The following is a 22,436-nucleotide window of genomic DNA, read 5'->3' as shown; positions in this document are numbered from 1 at the left end:
TACAGGCTGATTTTAATGGACAGCAACAACAACTGAAAACTCTCTATAAAAAATCTAAGCTTTATCAAAAACACACACAAATTCAAATTCAGTACAGAATCTCTAATTATCTTTGTTCATCTCAACAAAATTTAAGGAAATTTCTGACAAAACTTTGCATGTGTCCTGACGCTGGTGGTGCACACCTTTAGTCCCAGCACTTGGAAGGGGGATCTCTGAGTTTGAGGTCAGCCTTGTCTACAGTGTGAGTTCCAGGACAGCCAGGGCTACACAGAGAAATGTTATTTTTGGAAAACCAAGCCAAAACAAACTATACATGTGAAAAAGGAGGACCCAAGTGCTTTAAAATTCTGCACATGCACACAGATACACAATTATTTGAAGAAAGGCAGAAAAATAAACACAGCATGAATTTGAAGGGGAAAGAATGTATTTTTTATAAAACTTACATTAAAAAAAAAAACAAAAAACAAACCACTAGGCCAAAACAAGACAGGGAGGGGAGGGAAGAGCACGGAAGAGTCGCCATTTACTTAAACAGCTTGAGGATATCACTCAAGAACAATGAACTCTGGAGTCGGACACACTTGTCCCTCCAGCTCTGTGCTTGAGGTTGGGGACGCTGGGTGTCATCTGCTCTGTGGGACTCGACTGTGGTTATATTTAGGTGTTTGCCTCCTTCTGTGGCTTGTCCATCAGTTTCCAGCATAGCCCCAGAAAGAACTAATGGTGAGCACAGGCAACACAGGGTAGCATCTGGTGGCATCAATCCACCCCCTCCCACACTTCATCTGCGTTTCCTTATCCTCAAGTCACTTTTCCCCAGTTGTTTTGAGTTTACTAAGGGGATAAAACAAGATTATCCACCCACAGGATTTATCACTTGGTCTCTCCCAATACATATTAGCCAAAACCACTCTCAGTTGTGGTACTGCAGGTGAACCAAGTTAGAAATCCAGAGACCGTCTGAACACAGGGAAGGGCCTGCTGGAGCTCAGCTGGAGGCAGTGCTCTGGGTTCAAGCCCAGCACTGCAGAAACAGAGCAGGTGGCAAAAGCTTGTAATCCCAGCTCTTGGGAGGTAGAAGCAAGAACATGTGACCCTGTCTCAAAAAGAAGGTGAGGAGAGATTCTGTTTCTCCTCACCACATTGTGAACAGAGCAGAGCTGACAACAGACTTGATATAAAAGCGATAGCTTGGTTTTATGAAGACAGATGTTCACTTTTATGTTGGGAAAATGTCAGAGCTCTATATCACAAAATTAAACTTCTTTCCAGAAGACATCGCACGACTCCCATTATCACTCTGCCCTCTACAAACCCTAAGGGCAAGGGCGAGGCTTCTCACCGGTGTCACCAGCAGCCAGAACCTAAGGAAACGCTGAACTCCATGTCTGGCCAGTGATCTGAAGACGTCATACAGCAGGGGCCAATACAAGGGTCTGGGATTCCACTTTAGGGCCTGCTCGCCCTGCACTGGACACCCCCCTCCCCAACATTCATATGTGCCAGGTTCTTGAAGACCTTTAATCTCCAGTCATGTCCCCTTCAAAAGGGCAGTCGTCGGAGGTGAAGGCAGCGGCAGCCATCGAATGTGAGAGGCTTGTCCTACTTGAGAATGACATGATAGCTATCACTGGTTTCCGCTGTAAAGATGGGAGAGAGAAGGTGATCTTTAGCCTCCTGTAAAACTGCAAGGGCAAAATTATCACGTGAGAGGGACTAACAAGTCAAACTGAGCCTCGTAACTGGCAGAGCATTTAACCCTGGCACCTGTGACTTCGCAGCCAGGCCTACAGGCGAGCTCCAGGACAGCCAGGACTAGATGGAAGAACCTTCTCTTGAAAAACCAAAACGTCAGACTGGATGGTCAGGGGGGTGGCACACACCAGCACACAGGTGGAATAAAGACATAATTACAACCCTGTACTTCCCTGGGCCAGGGGTACACAGAGTGATGCCCTCTCCTACAATGGATGGTACGCAGTGATAACATCACATCAGGCACAAGCTCATCAAAACGTACTCTACAATGTATTATGTTGTAAAGCAACAGTATTAGAAAGACAAGGTATATTAAAAGCTTTACAAATATTTATCATTACACTTATTTTAGGGGGAGGGTGCCATGGTATGTACGCAGAGGTCAGAGGAGACTGTGGGAGCGGATTCTTCCCTTCCACTGTGAGGGCAGGCCACACGGCTGGGTGCTGAACATCTTCCCTTACTAAAGCCCTTCCTTATTTTTTGTTTGTTTAGAGAGTTACTTTAGTGTGTATGTGTGTGTGTGGGGGGGGTGGCTTTCATGTTTCTACGTGTATCACACATGCACCTGCAGTGCCCTCCGATGTCAGAGTGTGGGTCCCCTGGAACTGCAGTCAGAGACAACTGTCACCCACTAATAGGTGCTGGGAGCCAAAGCTGGGCCTGGGACGAGCTCCTGACCTCTGAGCCACCTCTGTTTTTGGGACAAGATCTTATATAGTCGTGGCCTGCTTCAAACTCACTATGTAGAGGATGAGCTTGAACTTGTACTTCTCTTGTCTCCACTACCTAAGTGCTGGGACGACAGGCCCCTGCCACTACATCTGGCTTTTAAATACTCTTTTTCCCAACAGGGTCTATGTAGTAGTCTTGGCTGTCCTGGAACTGGCTATGTAGATGAGACTGCTTCCTGGTCTCTTTCTTCCTCTGTGCTGGAACCATGCAAATTGGCTTTCAATATTGCCACCTTATTTATATTGGGGCTTGCCAAGATGGGACCTCGCCGTAAATTAAACAGGTATAGAAACAACCCTGACCTCACTTACTAAGGGTATGTGCAAGAAAATGGCAGAGCTGTCAGAAGTAATTTTCCCTGATGACAGCAAGAAGACACTTAACAAAGAACATCCAATAATGACACTTCCTGATCTCACTTCCCATCTCAAGGAGGGAAAACGCACTCCTGGGAATGATGTACCTGGCACTTGGGAGGTTGAGTTAGTTTGCTCGTCTGAAACCCAGCCTCCATTTGATAGAGACCACATCAAAAAGTGTCGCTATATTTTACCTCAAAAAAGGTAAAACATTAAAGATCTTTTTGTTGTTTTGGACCTGTGATCAATCCCATGGCCTTGTGTATGCTAAGCAAATTAAGCTGAAGTTAAAACCCATAGTCTGGGAAAAAATGTTGAGAGTTTGTCTCAAACCAAAGCCCAAAGGAAAAATCCCCTATGGGGCTGGAGAGCTGCCTCAATGGTTAAGAGCTCCTGTTACTCTTTGAGAGGACCTAGGTTCAGTTCCCAGCAGCCATACAGACACTCAAAACAGTTTTCAACTCCACTTCTGACTGCTTCAGTCCCCTGCTTGAACGTGGTACACACATCACACACACACTTAGGCACACATATGCACATGCATGCACACGTGCACAATCACTCCCACAATGATTTTTTTAAAGGTGGTAGTCTCGGTGGTTAAATGCACTAGCTGCCTTGAAGGGGACCACAGTTCAATTCCCAGCACCCATATATGGTAGTTCAAACCTCTAACTCTGGTCCAGGGTGTCTGAGGCCATTTTCTGACCTCTAGAGGCACTGCAATGTATAGGTGAAACACCTATACACATAAAAATAAAAATTTCATGTAATTTTAATAGAATTATATTAGAATAGACGAAACAGGGGTTGGGGATTTGGCTCAGGGGTAGAGCGCTTGCCTAGCAAGCGCAAGGCCCTGGGTTCAGTCCCCAGCTCCGGAAAAAAAAAAAAAAAAAAAAAAAAGAATTCTTTAGAATAGACGAAACAAATTTTTAAAAAGTAGATAGTACTTAAGTAACAACACCTGAGGCTGTCCATTGGCCTCCACACGTACATGTGCGCGCGCGCACAAGCACACAAGCACACACGCACACACGCACACACACACACACACACACACACACACACACCCTTCTTAGAGAGATATTCATTTGGGGTTGGCCATCCAGTTCACTGGGGTAAAGTCCTTGTTGCCAAACCCAATGATCTGAGTTTGGTTCCCAGAACCCACGTGCTGGAAAACAAAACCAGTTCTGCAGGTTCTTTTATGATCTGTGTATGCCATGGCATGTAGTAACCCACCTCACACATACTTTAACAATACATGTTAAAGTATGTTTTACTGTTTTATTACCTTCCATTGTGTCCAGAATAAAGCAGGCTTCTTCCTGAAAGTTCTGTACCATCTGAAAAGATCAACAAGATTTGCTGATGAATAACCTGGGTTTGCAAAGTTTTGTTTTGAATATGATGCTTTTCATGACACTGTACTGAAGTAGATATAAGAATTTTGTGCTTGGGGTTGGGGATTTAGCTCAGTGGTAGAGCGCTTGCTAGGCAAGCGCAAGGCCCTGGGTTCGGTCCTCAGCTCCGAGAAAAAAAAAAAAAAAAAAAAAGAATTTTGTGCTTATGGCTGACCTCATGAGACTCCCAACTCCATGACAAAATGTGGACAGGCCCAAGCGTATGCAGGTAAGCGGGGAGGTTGGAAGCTCAGGGTGTGAGGGCCATGTCATCAGAGCCTGAGGCTCTGCACAAGTTCCTCCCCAAGGCCAGCTAACAGTGGTTCTCAAAGGAGAATAGTGGAGCATGCACTTCCTTGGGTGAACTCCAACATTTTGCAAGAGGCACCAAGACATTAAAGGCCCACAGAGGAAGAGGCTACAAGATTGCCAAACCCCGTAAGTATTGTTTTCTGAAATCTCTTTAATTTTCTTTCTCCATTTACTTTCTCAAATCTCCACCTTTTTAAAATATGAACAAGAGCAAGTTTCGCATTCTAGAGTCCTACTTAAGGTGAGCATGAGTTTCAGAGGTGGAGGGCTTTCCTAGCATGTTCAAGCCTAGCACCAAACAACAAAAGAGAGAGCAAGCTGGACTCCGACCAGGGCGCTCTGTCGGAGGTGTAAATGTCTCAATGCCAAAGCAGGACAACAAACAAGAAGTTTAGCAATGAGAACAAACCCAAATGTGAGTGGCATGGTGTCTAACTCAAGAGTGATCAACTTTCACAAGATGGCTGACTAGAAGAAATATCTTTATGCAATTTTTTGGTTCATAATTTAAGAAGTTCAAAAATTAAACAAAGGAAAAACAAATCTGGTGATGCTGCATAGCCAAACCCCATCCACTCCTATCTGTCAGTCCTTCCATCCCGAGGCAGAATGGAAGACAGATCTTACACTGATTCACAAATGGGCAGCACTCAACTGCAGACTATCTACTCCTGGGCTAGCACAGGCAAAGGGACTAAGAGACTCCACATGGACTCCTCAGCAGATGGAGTTGGGGCTAGAACGAGGTTCAGCTGATGCAGCAGCGGTCTACAGTACATGAAGCCCTGCGTTTGACCCCAGCTCTGCACAAACTGAAAGCGATGTTAGTGTGTACTGCTGGAAGACAGAGGTAGGAGACACGGAGGTCAGGATCACTCGACAACACTCGAGTTTGAGGCCAGCCTGCTACATGAGATCCCAGTCCTAAATAAACAAACAAACAAACAAACCCAAACCAACCCCCCCACGATGCACATTTCCTCTTTTTTTAAAAAAAAAAAAAAAAAAAAAAAGATTTATTTGTTTTAGGTAACACTGTCACTGTCTTCAGACACACCAGAAGAAGAGAAGAGGGCATCAGATCCCATTACAGGTGGTTGTGAGCCACCATGTGGTTGCTGGGAATTGAACTCAGGACCTCTGGAAGAGCAGCCAGTGCTCCTAACCACTGAGCCATCTCTCCGGCCCTTTTCCTCTTCTTTAAAGATTACATCCAGTGCCTTGTATATGCTAAGCATGTTTGACCTCTGAGCTATGCCTAAACTTTTTTAACTTAGTGTTTCATAAATACTAACTGGTTATTTTGTTTCATTTCTGCAACTGTGGTAATAATTCTATTCAGAAATGTTTTCGGGTTGGGGATTTAGCTCAGTGGTAGAGCGTTTGCCTAGCAAGCTCAAGACCCTGGGTTCGGTCCCCAGCTCTGAAAAAAAAGAAAAAGAAAAAAAAAGAAATGTTTTCAACTTTTATTGAAGCAAGTTATTTGGCTGAAACAAATTTTTGCTTCAAGTAAGCACAACAAGACAATGAAATTTTCAAGCATAAAAATATTATGTAAAATTAAAAACTATGGATAGGGGTAGTCAGTGGTTAAGGGTACTTGTTGTTTTCCAGTGGACTGGAGTTCAGTTCCTGCCACTATCAGGCAGCTCAAAACTACCCACAAAACAGAGAACGGAACACACACACACACACACACACACACCCACACCCACCCACCCACTGGTCACCCCTCACCCCTTCATTATACAGGGGGTTTAAGGCTAACCTTGTCTATAAAAACCCTGCCTTGAAAAATGTATAGCCCATAAAGATGGCCACAGAGGAGAAGAGATGGCCAAGCCGGGTAGAACGCTTGCTGTGAAGCATGAGTAAGGCCTGACATCAGCCTCCTAGCACTCGGAAAGCTGAGCACAGTGGAACATGCCAGTGGCCCTCTGGTCTCCACATGCACACTCAGGGAGGGACAGGCCTGCATGCACAGGTGCACACAAAGCACACTCCAGTTTTAAAAAATGAATTGTAGTAACTCATTAAGCCAATTGTTTTAGACTTATTTTATGTGTATGTTTTGCCGCAATATACTTCTATGTCATGTGCCTGCCTGTGCCATGAATGTTAGAAGAGGGAATTATGGGTGGCTGTGAGCCACCACGTGTAGGTCCTCTAGAAAGGCAGCAGCCAGTGAGTGCTCTTCGCCACTGAAGCATCTCTCTAGCTCCCAAATCACTCTTGGAACTTGATTTTAGCTCCGGGACTGGGAGAAACAATGACTCGTGTCTGGTTTAAGAGTGTAATCAGAGCAACAGCAACCTCTCTCTTCTCCTTCAGCCGGCACTGCGCTGCCCAGGGGGACACTCCTGCCTTCCTCCACAAACTGGGATCATTAGAAGCATCATTTATCCCAGCTTAACATGTGTGTGTGTGTGTGTGTGTGTGTGTGTGTGTGTGTGTGTGTGTGTCTGTGAGAGAGAGAGACAGATACATGCACAGAGTATGTATAGGAATATGAGTTTTTAGATTTTTTTTCAAATGAAAAAGCTTTTACAATTGTTCAAATTTAAGTTAAACTAAAATGTGCAAAAGATAAATAGTTTTGCATGTGTGTGTGCCTATATGTATGAGGTGTATGTATGTATACACACACATGTGTATGAGTATTCAATCACACACAGAGGCCAAACTCATTATCACATGTGCTCCATCACTCCCGCCTTGTTAAGGCAGGCGGGGTCTCCTTTCCTGGTCCGGCCCCACCAGGTAGGCTGGCAGAGTTCAAGCCCCAGTGCCCTTCCCACGCTGGGGCTAAGGCATGTGGGAGGGCCACATCCTTTTTAACTGAAAATCATGGGTTCTAGAATCTGAACTCTGGTCCTCATCTTGTGCAGTAAACACTCATAACTGCTGAGCCACTTCTCCCTCTCCAGTTTTTGGCTTTGTCTATTTGGGTTTTTTTGTTTTTTTTTTTTTTTTGCAGATCATCTCACATGGGCTACATGGGCCTTGAACTTACCACATAGCCAGAGATGAACTTGCATTCACGATCTTGCCTAAACTTCTCTGTACTAGGGCTCCAGGGGTGCATTAACACCCCAACCTTACTCTAATTTTTAAGAACTAGTAAGTAAGCAACAACATCTAAGCCAGACACAGTGGTTCACACCAACAGCCCCAGATACCCTGTCAGGATGCTGAGGCAGGAGGATCATGTGAACCCACAAGTGCAGGGTCAGTCAGGCCAAAATAGCAAGACCATTCATCTGTTAAAAAGAATTAAAATTAAACAGCTAACCCTCTGTGTAGAAACAAACTCAACCCTGGCAGAACAGCTCTCACACTGCCACAGGCCCTAACAAACTGTGGGCTGGTCATTCAACTGAACGGAGACACTGACCTCATCGCTGATGAGCACATGGATTCCGGTCGGCCCTTGCTTGTAAATCTGGCTGATCTGCTGAGGAGAAATACTGAAAAGCTGAGCAATTTTTTCTGTTAATTCAACAGCTGTCAGCTCCTCTAGATAGATAGCATGGTACACTGCAAAAGAAAGAACAGTAGTCAGTGCAAAGGTGTCCGCATTGCTTCTCTAGAGACTCAGAGACCACACCACCTGCTGCAGATCCTGCCTCAGCTCCCCTTTCTCCACGTGAACCATGTGAACACTTACTCCACAAGCCTAGTCACTCCCTCTTCTAAACGCTGGAGAGGACATGAAAATCTACAGACCATGGATATTACTGGTTTCAATAAGTCAAGCATATAAAAAGTACTGCACATAACATGTATGGATTAGAGTCCTTCTAGAACTCCAGCTAATGCTGCGCTGGTCCCACTCTCACACCAGCCATGAGTCATCTCGTCTCCTTTCCGCCTGCTCTGCCCAGAACAACCTACCAAAGAAAGTACCATTTGAATCTCCGTCCTCCTGCTTCTGCTGCGGCTGCGGCTGCTGTGGCTGCTCCCTCAACTGCAATGACTCCTGACAGACATAAATGGTCAGCCTTGGACGCACCATCCTATGTGGAGAAGAAAAAGGACCATCAGCTTTACACAAAGGAAATCTATTAATGCCTGGGCCAAAAGCAAGTTACTCGTTTCCTTATCTCACAACCGTGGGCTTTGTTGTTTGTTTACGCTGACTCGTTGCAACAGGAGGCACCATCTAAGCTTCTAAATTCTGACTTTCTCTGAAAACTTAGATGTGGGGCCAGGGCTGGGGCCAAGGAGCAGACTGTTGGCCCAGCAAGCTAAAGGCCCTGGGTTCCATTCTCAGCACTAAGAGGGATGGGAGAAGGGGAGAGGGGGGGAAAGGGGAGAAGGGGAAGAGTGGGGAGAGAGGGTAAGAGAACACTATTGCTAGCTGAGACCTTGTTCTCCCAAGGCTTCACTGAACCCTAGACTTGTCGATCCTTTACAGGACCAAGTAGTTCCTGCAGTCACTGGAGCTTGTGAGCTTTGGAGCAATGGTTAGAAATATCCAAGAAGCAAGAGTAACTGTTTCACATGAGGGTCAGGGTCATAAGCTGTTTACTTACGAATATTACTATATGGTAGGCAAGACGGCTTAGCTGGTAAAGGCTCTTGCCACTTGAATTCAGTTCCTGATATACAGACGCTATGTGCACGTCTGTGTGTGTCTCTGTGTATGTGGGAGGGCACACATCAGTATACAGTGGGGGGAGGGTGGACCAGTTCTCAGAGTTAGGACTTTCCTTTAACCATATGTCTTTACCCACTGATTACAAGTTTCCTTCTAATGTTTTGACAGGACATACTTATTTGGGCAGAGTACTGTGAAAAATTCCTGAACATTAACTCATTTAAAATCCATTCTCATTGGCATCTGAACAGTAGGTACACACCGGCCTTTCAATGCGTTAAAGAGCCGGATTCCATCTGCAGGGCCGCAGATTTGGATCACGTCATCTCTAGTTAGTTTCAGTAAGTCTGCCCCTGGGATAAACAGAAATACAGTTAGTGATAAAGGCAAATACTCCAAGACTCCTCAGGATGTGACATCCCCTCATGAGCAGTATGTTACAGTCTACAGTCTGTTATGTCTACAGCAGATAAAGGCCTGTGGCCTGGCCTCTGCCTCACCTTCTGTCTCGATTCTCAGCCAATTAACTTCTCCACCCAACCCTATGCTTTCAGCCTGACTGTGCTGAGCAGGAATTGCTTTCCTGTCTGAAATACTCTTCCACAGTCTGACAGGCTCACACCAGCCCCCTGCAGTCTCACCTTACACACTTCTGTGTGTGCTCATCTAGTGCATTTCCTTCTGACTGGACCTTTCTGTTACATAGATGATGGAAGCCCTCAAAACAGGACATCTTATCAACTATACGTTCCCACACAGATGTTCACAGAAGGCTGCATAAAAGCGTATTGTGTAAGTAATATGTACAGTGGTATGGGGGATGGGTCTATCTGTTCCTTGATAAAGGATCAGATGAAAGACGTCTGTCTGTCTGTGTCCAGAGTCAGGCTGTCCTGGGACTCACTAGGCAGACCCAGCTGGCCTTGAGCTCATACAGACCTGCATCTGCCTCCCACATTTTAAATGCTAGGATTTGGGGTTGGGGATTTAGCTCAGTGGTAGAGCGCTTGCCTAGCAACTGCAAGGCCCTGGGTTCGGTCCCCAGCTCCGAAAAAAAGAAAAAGAAAAAGAAAAAAAATGCTGGGATTTGAGGTGTGTGCCACCAAACCACATTTAAGAGTGCTATATAGAAAAAAAACATTTAAAAGCTTAAATGAGTTCCAACGAAAAGCTGCTTCCTTTAAGGATTCATAGGACCATTACAGCTGGCTGAGAAGTCTGAAGTGTTCCCCGACACATTCCATGTAGGACACTGAGAGGACCTGAGACGCACATGAACACCCCATGCTGGAGAAGGCTGAAGGAAAAGGTAATCTAACCTGAGAAGTTGGTGAAAAGCCTCGTGAACGTGGAAAACCGGTTTCGATGCAGCCACTGCTGGGCTTCCTGAGGCGTGGTTGTTGGCAAGAGGTTCTGAAGGAAGAATGCATTCTTTGGTATGTGAATAGATTCATCTGCTACCTCACTGGAGAACACACAACCACTTCCTCCTTCCACACTCCACAGTCACACTAGCTAGTGGCTCCGAACTGTTTCTATCACACAGGTCTTCTCCACCCACAAGAGATCCTTCACTATCAGACTGAAAGCTCTTTCTGTTCAAGGATCAAACCGGGTAGTGGCAGCTATGTGAGAAGTCACACTACACAGACTGGGCAACAAATGGAGCCTCAGGAAAGAGGAGGAGGAGGAGGAGGAGGAGGAAAAGGAGTGATACTTCGTGCGTTTGGAACCCTGTGCAGGAAGGCGGAGGTGGGACAGCCACTCAATGTGTCCTAAGTCAGCCCGGGCTGCACAGTGAAGCTTATAAACAACAAACAAAATACCTCAAGGTCCTGCCTGTTTCTAGTCCTTCGTACATCTCCAGGTCAGAGATGAAATTCAGGAAGCATTTGTGAAGTGAGTGAATAGCATGTGACAGAATCAGTCACCACAACAGCCCTCCTACACACTACAGATAACTGACATTGGCTCTAGACTTACGTCCGTGACTGGAGGGGGCGGCTCTGGCTGGTGGTTGGGCGAGCCGTTTCTAAGGAGAGACAGTGAAGATGAAGGGTGAGTTCAGGGCACTCTGTGTATGTCACCTCACGATTCATTGTCATGATAACTCTCAAGTTAGAGAGCTCAGAGAATCTCTACTGTGTCTGAAAACACTCTTCTTTGACCCAATACTTAATCTGTGTGCTAATTAACTCAGAAACTTCAGGGGAAGGGAAGAAACTATGTCATTTGAAATGTATTTTAAAAACTGAGGATGGGGAAGCCCATATAGAAGGGGAGGGGAAGGGGTTAGGGGGATGTTGGCCCGGAAACGGGGAAGGGGAATAACAATCGAAATGTAAATAAGAAATACTCAAGTTAATAAAGATAAAAAAAAAAAAAAAAAAGCAAAAAAACAAAAAAACCCTGAGGATCACAATTTCAATAAATAGAAACTGACAGAGTAAATGATAAGTTATCACCGGCGTAATAAATCTCTGCAGGGAGAGAAGGAGTTCAGGTTACATAAACATTTGCCTAGGATGCATGAGGCTCTCAGTTCAAAAAGAAAAAAGATACTGGAATATAAACATCCTAGTACATATCACTCTCATATTAAACATATCAACAGCCATGTGTACTGAGATTTAGAAGAAAATGTGCACTGTGATCATACCCTGGGCTGCACATGATCGCCCACACCTTTAACACCAGCACTTTGGGAGGCAGCGGCAGGTGGATCTCTGTTGTAAACATATAAAAGGGCTTCTTTTATCCTGAGCCAGTGCTGGCACCGTAGGACCACATGGCATCTGCGGGATATTTTCATCTCAGTCTCATCATCTAAGCTCCACCCCATCTCATACTGCCCACGACTGCTCTCTGAGCCCGGGCAGCAATCTCTAGCAGTCTCCCATCTAGTTCCCCAGGCGGGTCGATGCCACCCCAGTTTCATACAGAGACCGCCTATCTCGTGAGGCTCTCTTACTGTGGACTCAATTAAGTCGCCACAAGAAAGAATACAGCACACAATAACCTCTGATCCAATTGATTAGATATACTTTGCCCATCTAGACAGCACAAAATCCTGTACACACCCATCCCTTAAGGACAGTCCTAACAACCTGTGTCTGTGCGCAGAGAAGAATCCTAACATCTGCTCCATGTCCTTCCAGCTCCTCCTGCCCTTGCTCCAGACCCTCTCCCCTTTCTAAAACTTTTCTCTCACCCACCCTTTTCTCATCCAATGACAGGATACCTTCAGCTGCATAATGACATCAACCTACACATCTCTAGGAGTTCAAGGCCCACCTGGTCTACATAGCCAGTTCCAGGGCAGTCAAGGCTACATAATGTGATCCTGTCTTAAAAAAACCAAAGACAAGGGGCTGGGGGTTTAGCTCAGTGGTAGAGCGCTTGCCTAGCAAGCACAAGGCCCTGAGTTCAGTCCCCAGCTCCGAAAAAGAAGAAAAGAAAAAACCAAAGACAAACAACAAAAGCCCCTATTTTACTGTCCTGGGAATTGAACTGAGTTCTTTTCTAGCATGTGCTAGCAACTGCAATTCCCCTGCACCACTTCAGTTCTGAAAAACTATTATTTTTGTGAGCTGCCATTTGGTGCTGAGAACTGAACTGGGTCATTCAGAAGAGCAGCCACTGCTGAGGCATCTCTCCAGACCTTTCATATTTGTTTTTAAATTCTGATTTCTTACTGTTATACGTGTGACAATGGTGTGGTGTGATGCAGTGAGAGGACAGTATGGCAGACAGCTCTCTCTCCGTCCTTATGCGGGCTCCAGGGGATCCAGATTGAGAGCACCTGCCTTGAGGGGCAGCACTTCACCCTCTGGCTATGCCACCCTGCCAGCCCAAGTCACTTCTGATTTGCTTACTTAGCTCGAGAGAGCAAGTCAGAGAGCAAGCGTGTGTGCGTGTATGCATGCGTGTCTGAGAGAGTATTCCAAGATATATGTCAGCATATGTACCTAGATGTGGAGGTTCCTGGGAGCTAGCATTACAGGAGTTTGTGAGATGTGTGGTGTACTTCATGGGTACTGGCATCCAGACTCTGGTTCTCATGACTGAAAGATAAGCTCTCTTACCCACTGAACCAAATTTCTAGCTCCCCAACCAGAACTGCTAAAGTTGATTCAAAGTTAGTGCTAATTTGCGATTCAACATTTATCTCCACACTTTCCATTTTTCTTAAAGCTTCTTTTGATTGCTGGTTGGTTTTTAAAGACAGGGTTTCCCCGAATAACAGAGCCCCGGATGGCCTCAAACCCAGAGATCCTCCTGCCTCTGCCTCCCGAGATTCTGGTACTAAAGGCCTGCACCATTACACTCAGCTAGTTTCCTGCCTGCCTGCCAACTCCCCACAATCCCCATCGTTTTGTTACTACGCCTTTCCTGTGTAGCCTTAGTTGTCTTGGAACTCGCTCTGTAAAACAGGCTGGCCTTAGACGCAGAGATCAGCCTGCCTCTGCCTCACAAATTCTGGGATTAAAAGCCTGCTACCACCAACCAGTTGTGTTTATTTTCTTTGAGAGAAAAAGTTGAGAAAAAAAAGTAAAACACAACCTTAAAATCAGCTCCTACTGGGCAGCACCGCAAGGATAACAAGAAACCCCTCTTCTTAGGGCAAATACAGTGCCAGTAGTCAGCCAAGAGGCTGGGGAAGGAGGATTATTTGGCTCCAGGAGTTCAAGGCCATCTTAGAAACACAGCTAAAACCTCATATCCAAACATACAAAGGAGAGACTTGGTGTGATAATGGCAGGGCACACCTATAAGCCACCACTAGGGAGCCTGCAGGACTGCTGTGAACTCAGGGCTCCCCTTAACTTAAGGCTAGACAGAAATACACAGCAAGACTCAGTCTTGAACAAACAAAAAAACCCTTTCTTCATTTCTGTTGCAGCTGAAAAATTTAAGCTTGATATTCAAATTTAGAAATGGCATCAGGGTTATAAACAGATGTATTCCTTTTTTAACTAATACAAAAAGAAAAGGTATTGGTTCTTAACTGTTACTTTTCAAACTTTTAAGCTACTTCTACACCTTTTAAGAAGTATGCTGAGGGGGCTGGAGAGATGGCTCAGTGGTTAAGAGCACTGACTGCTCTTCCAGAGGTCATGAGTTCAAATCCCAGCACCACATGGTGGCTCACAACCATCTGTAATGGGATCTGATACCCTCTTCTGGTGCATCTGAGGACAGTGACAGTGCACTCATATACATAAAATAAATAAATCATTAATAAAAAAGGAGGTTGAACACAGAATAAAACCAAATCTAAAGCCAAACAATTGGCTCCTTTTTTGTGTTTCTTAATTGTGATGCTGAAGACCAAACCCAAGGCTGAACTAATGCATGACAGCCAAATGCCCACACCTCAGGGTTTTACAGTTATTCTTTTTTAAAATCTTATTTATTTCACTTTTCATCCCGCTCACTCCCTCCCACAGTCCTCCCCCCCTTCTTCTCTGAGAGTGGACCCCCTCGCCCCCTTCCTAACCCTGGCACATCAAGACTCTGTGGGACTAGGCGCTTCCTCTCCCACTGAGACAGACGAGGCAGCCCAGCTAGAAGAACGCATCCCACAGACAGGCAACTGCTTTAGGCACAGCCCCACTCCAATTATTTGGGACCCATTTGAAGACCAAGCTGCACGTTTGCTACATATTCTACAGGTGTTCTTACCAAGAAACAACAAACCATCAAACTGTGCCTGCCTGTGCAGCCCTGCTTCCAACTCAGTCCCCATTCTCTGCTGCAAGCCCCAAGCATGAAAAACCGACAAAGATACAACATACGGTGGACCAAGAACCCAGACTACCACTGAGCACTAAACTCTACCCAGGAGCTGGGACCCGACACCGTCTGACTCTATACCTGATACTGTCTGAGGGGGAAGTTTTTACTTAAAACTCCATTTTTTTCAGGATCCAAACCTCAGCCAGTACAAACGTTCGTCAAAGACTGGCCAGTTGGAAGCACTACTTTGGAGAGACCTTGCTGATGAAAATGTAGTAAAAGAGCCTGTATTTAGTACAGTCATAATCCAACTGCCTCCCAGACTTACCCCTCCCCAAGAGAGAAACTGCTGTGGGAGCTGTTGAAGCCAGGCGATGGGGAATTGCTGACGTAGGTGATCTCAGGCCACGGAGAACACTGAAAAGAAAGGAAGACTTAGGCAACAAGAAAGCACCAATCTCTGTCGAGCGCTCCACTAAGCTCCCTCACATCACTTGTGCTTACCTTCTACAATCAGGAAGTACGCTCAGAACCAGGTTCAGACCAAGCTGGCTGGACTTGTGTGCGTGCGTGCGTGCGTGCGTGCGTGCGTGCGTGCAGGACTGCAGCTCAGTGACAGTGTCTAATTGTAAGCAGCACAGAGTAAAAGCGTGAATAAATGACTGAGAATGCACATGTGAACTGACATCCTCTTACCTCTGTGAGTATGGTTGTCTCATAAGAAGGCTGGTATTTCTCCTTTTCATGGGGCGTCCGTTTCTCCATCTTCTCTCTATCTATCTTTTGTTTTCTGTCTGCACCTTTAGGCTGAAATGAGAAATACGTTGCTTTAAATTCAACCTTTGATCCCTGGGCTCCAGAGCCAGAAGCAGGCAGATCTTTCTGAGTTCAAGATCAGCCTGGTCTACAAAGGCTGTTATAGAAAAACCTCATCTTGAATCAATAAATGAAGGAAGGATGGAAGGAAGGAACAAAGGAAGGAAGGACTTTATACTCTGACCCAGAAATACTATAAAACACTTAAATAGTCACATATAGAACATACATGTGTATACGAGCATAGAGCCTGCATGCGTCCCCCACACTGTCTGAAAATGGGATGTCTAAACGTTTGAGCAGTTGGAGAGATTAATAGGTGGAGAGACCTCTGAAGCACAGAGCTACCTGAATACAGATCAACTCTCAAGACAACCCACACATCCCCGCTTACGCTCCAAAGGAGAGTGTGTGTACCTGTGCATGCATGCTCACCAAAGAACAGGGACGAGAGCACGTACAGCAAAGTGACAACAGTGGCCTCCGGAGGGAGGTTAGGGACTCAGGGTAGGAGTAATGAGGGAGATACAGCCCCACCTTCCCCCTCCTTCCAGCCTCCGTGTGAACTGGGAGATCCACCCTGCTATGTGCCCCAGTTCGCCTCACTTGAGATGTGCTCACACTGGTATGCACTTGCAGCGATCTCGCCTCGGTGTCTCCAATGCTAAGATTACAGGCCTGAGTCACAGGCATGAGCCGCAACACTTAGGGTGGTGACCGTGCTGATAGTCCCACGTGGATGCATTAAGCAGAAATATCAGGAGTTCAAGGCCATTCTTGTTTGCTTAGTAAACCTGAGGCAGCTCTAGGCTACTTCTAAGCCACTGTCTAACAACTGTCCCAAAACAACAAAATCAATAAACAGAAACAGTACCTAATCAGACAACTTTGCATGACTTCTGTGATATAGAAGGACTTACAAGTTCAACAGGCTTTAACAAGAATCCAGTTTAGCCCACGGCGCACAAGTTCTTGTTACCCCCACACCAAACTCCATGTGAACTACATTTGTAAGAAGAAACCAAACTGAAGTCATTTTGAATAAAATTCCCATTCTTTTTTTTTTTTTTTTTTGGTTCTTTTTTTTTTTTTCAGAGCTGGGGACCGAACCCAGGGCCTTGTGTATCCTAGGCAAGCGCTCTACCACTGAGCTAAATCCCCAACCCCAAAATTCCCATTCTAAATAGGGATCAAATAAAGTTTTAAGCTCCCAAGACCTCTCTAGGTAACTGACATCCTGCCTGGCAGAAAGAGACACGTAGACTGTAACTGACATCCTGATTGGCAAACGGAGACACGAATGCTAGGCAAGCCACCAGATGCCTGTGGATTTCAGGCATTGTGATTTGGGGTCACAGTTCAGCTTCCGAGTCTCATCTGCAGCCCTGACTGATCGGTAGTGGTCCCAGCAGAACTAATTCTTGTCATCTGCTTAAATACATAACTAAAATGGATGAGTTAGTTCGAGTCTGTGCTGTTGGTCCTGACTAGTCAGTTTTTGCAGCCTAATTCAAATAAAGAGTTTGCTTTGCTGGACTCATGTGCCTTCGTGGGTTGTTTTGGATTTTCAGACCCTTCCACATGAAGATGTATTTCAGAGGTTGTCTCACTGCCTCTAGCTCAGACAATCTGCAGTTTTAAAAACAGACCAGTTGATTCACTACCAAGTCACCTCATGTTAAAACAGAAGGACTAAGAGCTTGTAGATGGGAGTGGTGGCTCATGCCTCTAACTCCCAGCAGAGGCAGGTAGATCTGAGTTCAAGGCTAGCCTGGTCAACACAGTGAGTACAGACAGACAGACAAGACAGACAGAACAGGTTTTAAGGCCAGCACACAGCCGGACACCTTGAAGACTTTGATCTGGCAGCTGGCCGAGTGCAAGTGCTCCGTGTACTCTCCATTCTCGTTCTCCTTGAAAGTATCGATCTGCACTCGGAAGGGCACCCCCTTTTCCCCACCGTGCTTCCTCATAGTGAACTCGGTGCTGATGCAGTGCACCTGAAGGGAAGCGACAACAAGCATCAGTGCACAGGCCAGACCTTCGCTATGCAGCTGCCAGCATCCCTTAAATCCCATCCATCTCTCACCAATGGAGGAAGTTGGAGACCTATTAGCAATTCACGAATGTCAACAACTAATAACTATCAAGATCCTGCCTCGGGCTGGAGAGATGGCTCAGTGGTTAAGAGCACCCGACTGCTCTTCCAGAGGTCATGAGTTCAAATCCCAGCAACCACATGGTGGCTCACAACCATCTGTAAGAAGATCCGGTGTGTCTTCTGGGTATCTTAGCTCAGTGGTGCGCCTTATAGGAAGAATAAATGGGTTGGGTCCCCATAAAAAAAAAAAAAAAAAAAGATCCGTGTCCTCATTCTGCTGTGTCTGAAGAATCAAAGCTACAGTGCCTTATATATAATGAATAAATCTTTAAAAAAAAAAAAAAAAAAAAGCTTCACCCTGTCTCATGGAAAAGGCTGCTATGGGAAGAATCAAAGGCACTGAGGTCAGGGAGCCACGCAAACAATGCCCAGGAGCTTCATCCAGTCTTTAAAGGAGGCACGGTCAGGCTCAGAACACAGCAGACAGGCAGTCAGGTGTAGAGGAGATTTGCGGGTCAACTCTGGATAACTGCTCAATGACTCTAAGCCTCAAACACTAATCCTGCGGGCTGGACAGACCATTGAGCAGTGAAGAGCACCGACTTCGTTTTTTCGGAGGATCCAAGTTCAGTTCTCAGGACCCACAGCAGATGGCTCACACCAGCCAGGATTAGATACCTCTGGCACATACACATAATCTAAAAATAAATATTTCAAAAACTACTCCTATTCCAAGGGACCATGTGTTATTCGAGGTCTTAAAATCATGTACACAAAGTATTAACAGTGACAACCCAAAGGCACCTAACGAACTTTGGCTGAGGTGATTAGAAATAAGCAGGCAGTGTGGCCTATGTCTTTAGTCCCAGCACTCAGGAGGCAGAGGCAGGTGGGTCTGAGTTCTAGAGAGTCAGGCATAGGCAGAGAAACCCCATCTCAAGAAACAGAAACAACAACAACAAAGGAGTTTGCCTAAAGGACACAACCACATAAGCAAATCAAACTTTATGTCTAAGCATGTTCAAAATAACTTTGTGGATAACGATGAAAAAATAGAACAATTTACATGCTAAATAATTGTTGGGCAAATTATCTATGATCAAAGAATGGTATATTATGCAGCCAACAGCAAACATTTAAGTAAAATTTAAGTAAATAAACTGGAAAATTAGAAGAACAATTCAAAACTCCTCATACTGAGAAGCCTGAACTTGAGAGGCTAGAATCCAGAAAAACAGAGGTGCAGCTCAGTACGAGAATGTGTGTTTAGTGTGCACTTGTGCACAAGGACTCTGACTCTCTTGCACACTCGTGTGCTCCCTTTGCTTTTTGTTTTGAGATGTAGGTCTCTCTATGTGGCCCTGGCTACCCTGGAGCTCGATATGTAGACCAGGCTGGTCTTGAATTCATAGATCCTTGTTAGTGCTGGGATTAAAAGCATGCACTACCATGTCTGCCTGCACAAAAACAATTTTAAGTTTAATATACCTTATTTTTACTGTTACTTGTTTTAGGAACCAGCTCACATAACTCAGACTGCCTTAAATGCACCATATAACTTTGATCTTTCTGCCTCTACTACCCAAGCGCCAAGGTCTGTGGTGTGCACCCCCACATCTGTGGTGTGCATCCCACAGCAGGTTTGCCCAGCTTTACACACGCTAAGGAAGTACTCTACAGCTGAGCTGCACTTGCAGCCCCACTGTGCTTCATTGCAGTATCAGGCAGGCTTTACAACTGTTGTGACAACTGCAGTGCCTTACCTGAATAAACACAGATGTCCTCTTTGCAGGGTCCCACAGGAACTCCACTGTGTTTAGCTGGGTAGGATTGGCCCTGGGATCAATTACACCCACAGACATTGGGATATCTGGGAAACACAATGGGAAGCACTGAACAATTCTGAGGGCTTCTTTGTTTTTTTTAAGATGGGGGTCTCAAAGCAATGCCTGGGCTCAAGTAATTCTCCTGCCTCAGCTTCTTGAGTAGCTGAGACTATAGACATGTGCCACCATGCCAGTGGCTACCGTGCTTTTAAGAAAGCAACTGATTGGGGGCTGCAGAGATGGCTCAGTGGTTAAGAGCCCCGACTGCTCTTCCGGTTCAATCCCCAGTTCAATCCCCAGCAACCACAAAGTGGCTTACGACCATCTGTAATGGGTTCTGATGCCCTCACATATATAAAATAAATAAATTAATCTTTAAAAAAGAAAGCGGGGTTGGGGATTTAGCTCAGTGGTAGAGCGCTTGCCTAGCAAATGCAAGGCCCTGGGTTCGGTCCCCAGCTCCGAAAAAAAAGAAAAAAAGAAAAAAAAAAAGAAAGCAACTGATTGTGGTAGATTAAGTCTATATACTAGCTATAATATCAAAATTAAAAATTTTTTGATACAAGATCTAATTATACTGCCTACACTACCCTCAAACTCACAATCCTCCTACTTTTATTATCTTGAGAACTAGAACCAGAAAATTTTAAATTATATTAAGTTCTGCTTAGCATTACTGCCAGAAAACCCATCACAAGGACTGTGTCTTTACATGAAATAGGGCATCATAGTCAGAGGAAGAATTGACTCAGATCAGTGAAGACTCTGAGAAAACATAAACTGTGACACAATAAAAATACTACACTGAAGAGAGGTGCACAGGCTGTATACTGCACATGGCCTAACTCAAACAACACTTTCTGTTTTCAATTATCAACATCAAAACTGGGGATACAGGGCTGGCGGTGGTGACACACACGTTTAATCCCAGCACTCAGGAGGCAAAAGCAGTGGATCTCTCTAAATTATAGGCCAGCCTGGTCTACAGAGCCAGTTCCAGGACAGTCAGGGCTACACAGAGAAACCCTGTCTTGGAGAAAAAGAAAAAGTAAACAATAACAACAAAAACTAGGACTATAACCCTGGGCGGCAGTCCTGGTGCTGCTGTGGAACTGCTACACCACTGTCCCACATCAGGAACTCAAGCAAGGAAGCACTAAGGAGGACCATACTGCCTGGCAGTTATGTCTCCTAAGGTCGTATCACAAAGATCTTAGACTATCTGTATGATAACCAGTGTTTTCTCAGGCAAAGTCTGTAACAGTTACACTATTATGCTTATCAAGTGCAAACAGTAACCACCATAGAACAAAGACACAGGACCTAACACACACACACACACACACACACACACACACACACACACACACACACACACACACAGAGAGAGAGAGAGAGAAAGAGAGAGAGAGAGAGAGAGAGAGAGAGAGAGAGAGAGAGAGAGAGAGAGAGAGAGAGAGGAGGTTGGCAGACTGTATTTGCCAAGATCCTATCACTTAGGGAAAACAATATTTGAGATAACAAAACAGAAGATAAACACCTCAACCGGTGGAAAACCTCGCTCTGGGTGTGGCGGGTGTATATGTGCAGCCCCAGCACTTGTAAGGCAGAAGCCTAAGGACTGGATTCAGTACCAGTCAGGCTGCTATGATGGCTCCTATGTGGCCACATGGCATAGCTAGGAAAGGAAGGGACTTACTACCAAGCCTGACTATTGAGTTCAATCCCTAAACCCACAAGAAAGGCTGCTAGTTCAATTCCCAACACCTACTAGCAGCTTACAAGTCTGCAATTCCAGATCCAGGGGATCCAAAACCTCTTGTGGCTTCTCTGGGTACCAGATATGTTTTGCATGAACATATATGCAGACAAAAGATCTATACACATAAAATAACAAAGAAAAGAAAAACAAAACCAGTAAGTTGGGCATGGAGGTATAGACTTTTAATGTCAGCACCTGGGAGGCAGAGGCAGGCAGATCTCTGTGTTTGAGGCCAGCCTGCTCTACACAGTGATTCCAGGACAGCCAGGGCTGCACAGTGAGACCCTGTCTTGAAAAAATGAAATAAACAAACAAATACATAAAACAACTATAAAAATTTAAATTAAAATAAATCAGCCAGGCATGGTTAAACATACTTTAAATACCAATACTTGCTAGACAGATTATTCTAAATTCAAGGCCAGCCTGGTCTGCATGACAAGTTCCAGGCTAGTTAGGTCTACAGAGTAAGACTGTGTTTGAAAAATAATAGTAATAGTAATAAAATAAATCCTTAATAAAACAATTGAGGTCATCCGTAAGTCAGCTGTAGAGCTTGACTAACATGCAAGACCCCGGATTCTATACCCACCACCACAAAGAAGGAAGGACCAGATACTGTCACATACGAAGAGACCTTAGGCCACTGGTAAAAAGTATTACAGGCATTTCTCAAAGAAGATTGACAACAGCTGCACATGGCCCAGCACTCCCTCTTCTTAGTAATAGAACAGAAGCATCGAGAGCAGCAACTCATGTCAAGAGACTGCACTCAAGAGACAGAGTCAGGAGGATCACCGTGAGTTCAGCCAGCCTGGGCCACAGAATGAGATCTTGCTGCAGACAAATAAACCAAAGTAGAGACTGGAACAGACCCCACCATGTCCACGTTTGCAGGAGCGTTACTGACCCCACTATGTCCACGTTTGCAGGAGCGTTACTGACACCATGTTTGCAGGAGCACTACCGACCCCACCATGTCCACGTTTGCAGGAGCGTTAGTGAAAAGAGCCGGA

General features: G+C 45.3%; 1 protein-coding gene across 2 annotated transcripts in view; it reads right to left on the bottom strand.

Annotated features, from left to right (window-relative positions):
• Tfcp2 (transcription factor CP2) overlaps positions 1–22,436 on the bottom strand; it is a 43,057-nt gene continuing 20,621 nt past the window's right edge. The window contains exons 6-16 of one of the 2 annotated variants that reach the window (XM_032885233.1): positions 19,596–19,702; positions 17,579–17,731; positions 15,612–15,722; positions 15,244–15,332; positions 11,160–11,208; positions 10,496–10,589; positions 9,439–9,529; positions 8,471–8,592; positions 7,971–8,113; positions 4,156–4,207; positions 1–1,646 (exon numbers count right to left, since the gene is read on the bottom strand). In XM_032885233.1, the coding sequence (XP_032741124.1) occupies positions 1,609–1,646; positions 4,156–4,207; positions 7,971–8,113; positions 8,471–8,592; positions 9,439–9,529; positions 10,496–10,589; positions 11,160–11,208; positions 15,244–15,332; positions 15,612–15,722; positions 17,579–17,731; positions 19,596–19,702 (1,049 nt within the window). In that variant the 3' untranslated portion in view covers positions 1–1,608. The remainder of the gene's footprint in view (positions 1,647–4,155; positions 4,208–7,970; positions 8,114–8,470; positions 8,593–9,438; positions 9,530–10,495; positions 10,590–11,159; positions 11,209–15,243; positions 15,333–15,611; positions 15,723–17,578; positions 17,732–19,595; positions 19,703–22,436) is intronic. The other variant, XM_032885240.1, reaches the window with a different exon arrangement.

The sequence above is a fragment of the Rattus rattus genome, chromosome 1, assembly GCF_011064425.1.
Source record: "Rattus rattus isolate New Zealand chromosome 1, Rrattus_CSIRO_v1, whole genome shotgun sequence".
Classification (NCBI taxonomy): domain Eukaryota; kingdom Metazoa; phylum Chordata; class Mammalia; order Rodentia; family Muridae; genus Rattus; species Rattus rattus.
This window is presented reverse-complemented; position numbering and strand designations above follow the sequence as displayed.